The sequence below is a fragment of the Saccostrea cucullata genome, unplaced genomic scaffold (assembly GCF_032062105.1).
Source record: "Saccostrea cucullata isolate Sc308-1 unplaced genomic scaffold, CSIRO_AGI_Scuc_v1 ctg112, whole genome shotgun sequence".
In the NCBI taxonomy this organism is placed as follows: Eukaryota; Metazoa; Mollusca; class Bivalvia; order Ostreida; family Ostreidae; genus Saccostrea; species Saccostrea cuccullata.
The window spans coordinates 945,482-947,361 of NW_026939726.1; the positions used below are offsets into that span (position 1 = coordinate 945,482).

General features: G+C 38.0%; 1 protein-coding gene across 1 annotated transcript; it reads left to right on the forward strand.

Moving 5' to 3' along the window:
* Positions 1-269: 269 nt before the first annotated feature.
* On the forward strand, positions 270-1,691 carry LOC134253780 (ryncolin-4-like). The gene is made up of 3 exons (XM_062736366.1): positions 270-321; positions 562-732; positions 1,437-1,691. The coding sequence occupies exons 1-3, from the start codon at positions 270-272 to the stop codon at positions 1,685-1,687; spliced, it is 474 nt and encodes a 157-aa protein (XP_062592350.1). The 3' UTR covers positions 1,688-1,691.
* The last annotated feature ends 189 nt before the right edge of the window (positions 1,692-1,880 follow it).

The window sequence follows — 1,880 nt, forward strand, 5'->3', positions numbered from 1 at the left end:
AATCTGTTATTCTCTCGGTTAATGTTTCGTGGGACTATTTTTGATTGGAACGATTACATGGTTTCTTTAGTGATTTTGCAAATAATGTGAAAAAAATGTGTGACAAGCCTGGGTTAGAATTTTGGCAGGAGGGCTCCTGTCCACAAGGACCCTTGTCCTAGAACCTAAATGAAATTTTATACTGTGAAAATCTTGATCCTTTCTTTATTACACCCAAACACCAACGAATAAAGTCATTGTTTATTCATCGATAGGTTATTCAAAGACGCATGGATGGCTCAACAGATTTCCAAGGGAAAAAGTGGGCAGATTATGCTAGAGGTTTTGGAAATCCCACATTAGAATATTGGCTGGATATTCTATGATTACTGAGAATTTCCTCTTTAAAAAAAGCTTCTTGTCCATGGTCTGTAAATCAAACACAATCATGAAATCAAAGGTTGAAACACACAATATAAAGCAAAAATAAATTATTTGAGTAAAGGGCTTTTTATTTGAAGTTCTTTTTGAAAAAAAAAAAGATCATTGTTCTGTAAAACGAATAAGAATCTTTAATTTTAGGAAATGATGCAATCCATGTTCTTACTAAAGCTGGGAACCAGAAGTTACGGATAGATGTAACCAGATTTTCAGGAGTTAGTGGAAACGCTACATATTCAACTTTCATTGTCAACAATGCAACAAACAAATATAAACTTACCATTGGAGGATATAAGGGGTCCGCTGGATTCAGTATGTTACTGAGTGATTAGAAGTGATTAGAAATATTATATACAGAAAAGTCACAGAAACATATGGAATCCGGATAGGGCCACGCAGTTCACTATCGCATCATCGCACCATCGAGGTTTAGGTCGATAGTGCGATGAAGAGATAATGCGATGACGATGAGGCGATGGTGCGATAGCGATGAAGTGATGGTGCGATAGCGCGATGACGATGATGCTATGGCGCGACAATGCGATGACGATGGTGCAATAATGCAATGACGCGATGGTACGATGACGCGATGGTGCGATAGTGATGACACGATGATGCGATGACGATGGTGCGATAGTACAATGACGATGAAGCGATATTCACTATCACTCAATCGTGCTATCGCACCATCGCCATCGCATTATCGCGCCATAGCATCATCGTCATCGCGCTATCGCTTCATCGTTATCGCACCACCGTTTCATCGTTATCGCGCCATCGCATTATCGCGCCATCGACCTTGAAGTTGATGCTCGATGGTGCGATAGTGAAGTGCATGGCCCTATCCGGATTCCATAGAAACAAGAAACTACTCTCTCTTTATAGTTTAAAATATATTTTTTATTCATTGAATTGGATTGAAGAGCAGGCATAAGTGCCTATGATCGTTCTCTCCATGAAGTTACTCTCTCTTTATGTGAACGGTAGAATGTTCAAAGATTGGTTTCTACTTTTAGAAGATAACATGTCCTACCATAATGGCATGTATTTCTCCACCACTGACAGTGGTAATGATCAGTATGGAAGTAACTGTGCTGAGAAGTTTGGGAATGGTTGGTGGTTCAATCAATGCCACAGGTCCAACTTGAATGGGAAGGATTACAGAAAGCCTTCCTCGGCATTCAATGCCTTGACATGGTATAAATGGTCAGACAAGAATTTACATGGACATTTAAAGTCGGCACAAATGATGATTAAACCAAAGTGATAATTTCAAAACATTGTTTTTGGAAGAGCAAAAAATGATACCTAATAATAATAGAAAACCAACATTTTCTTACTTTAGATTTTACTTCCAATTAAGAATGTAGTTTAAAAGAATACCTCAACTTTTATTAACTAGAAATTTTATTTACCATCGCACATACAAACATACCTCACAGACTCACATACAAAGAAAA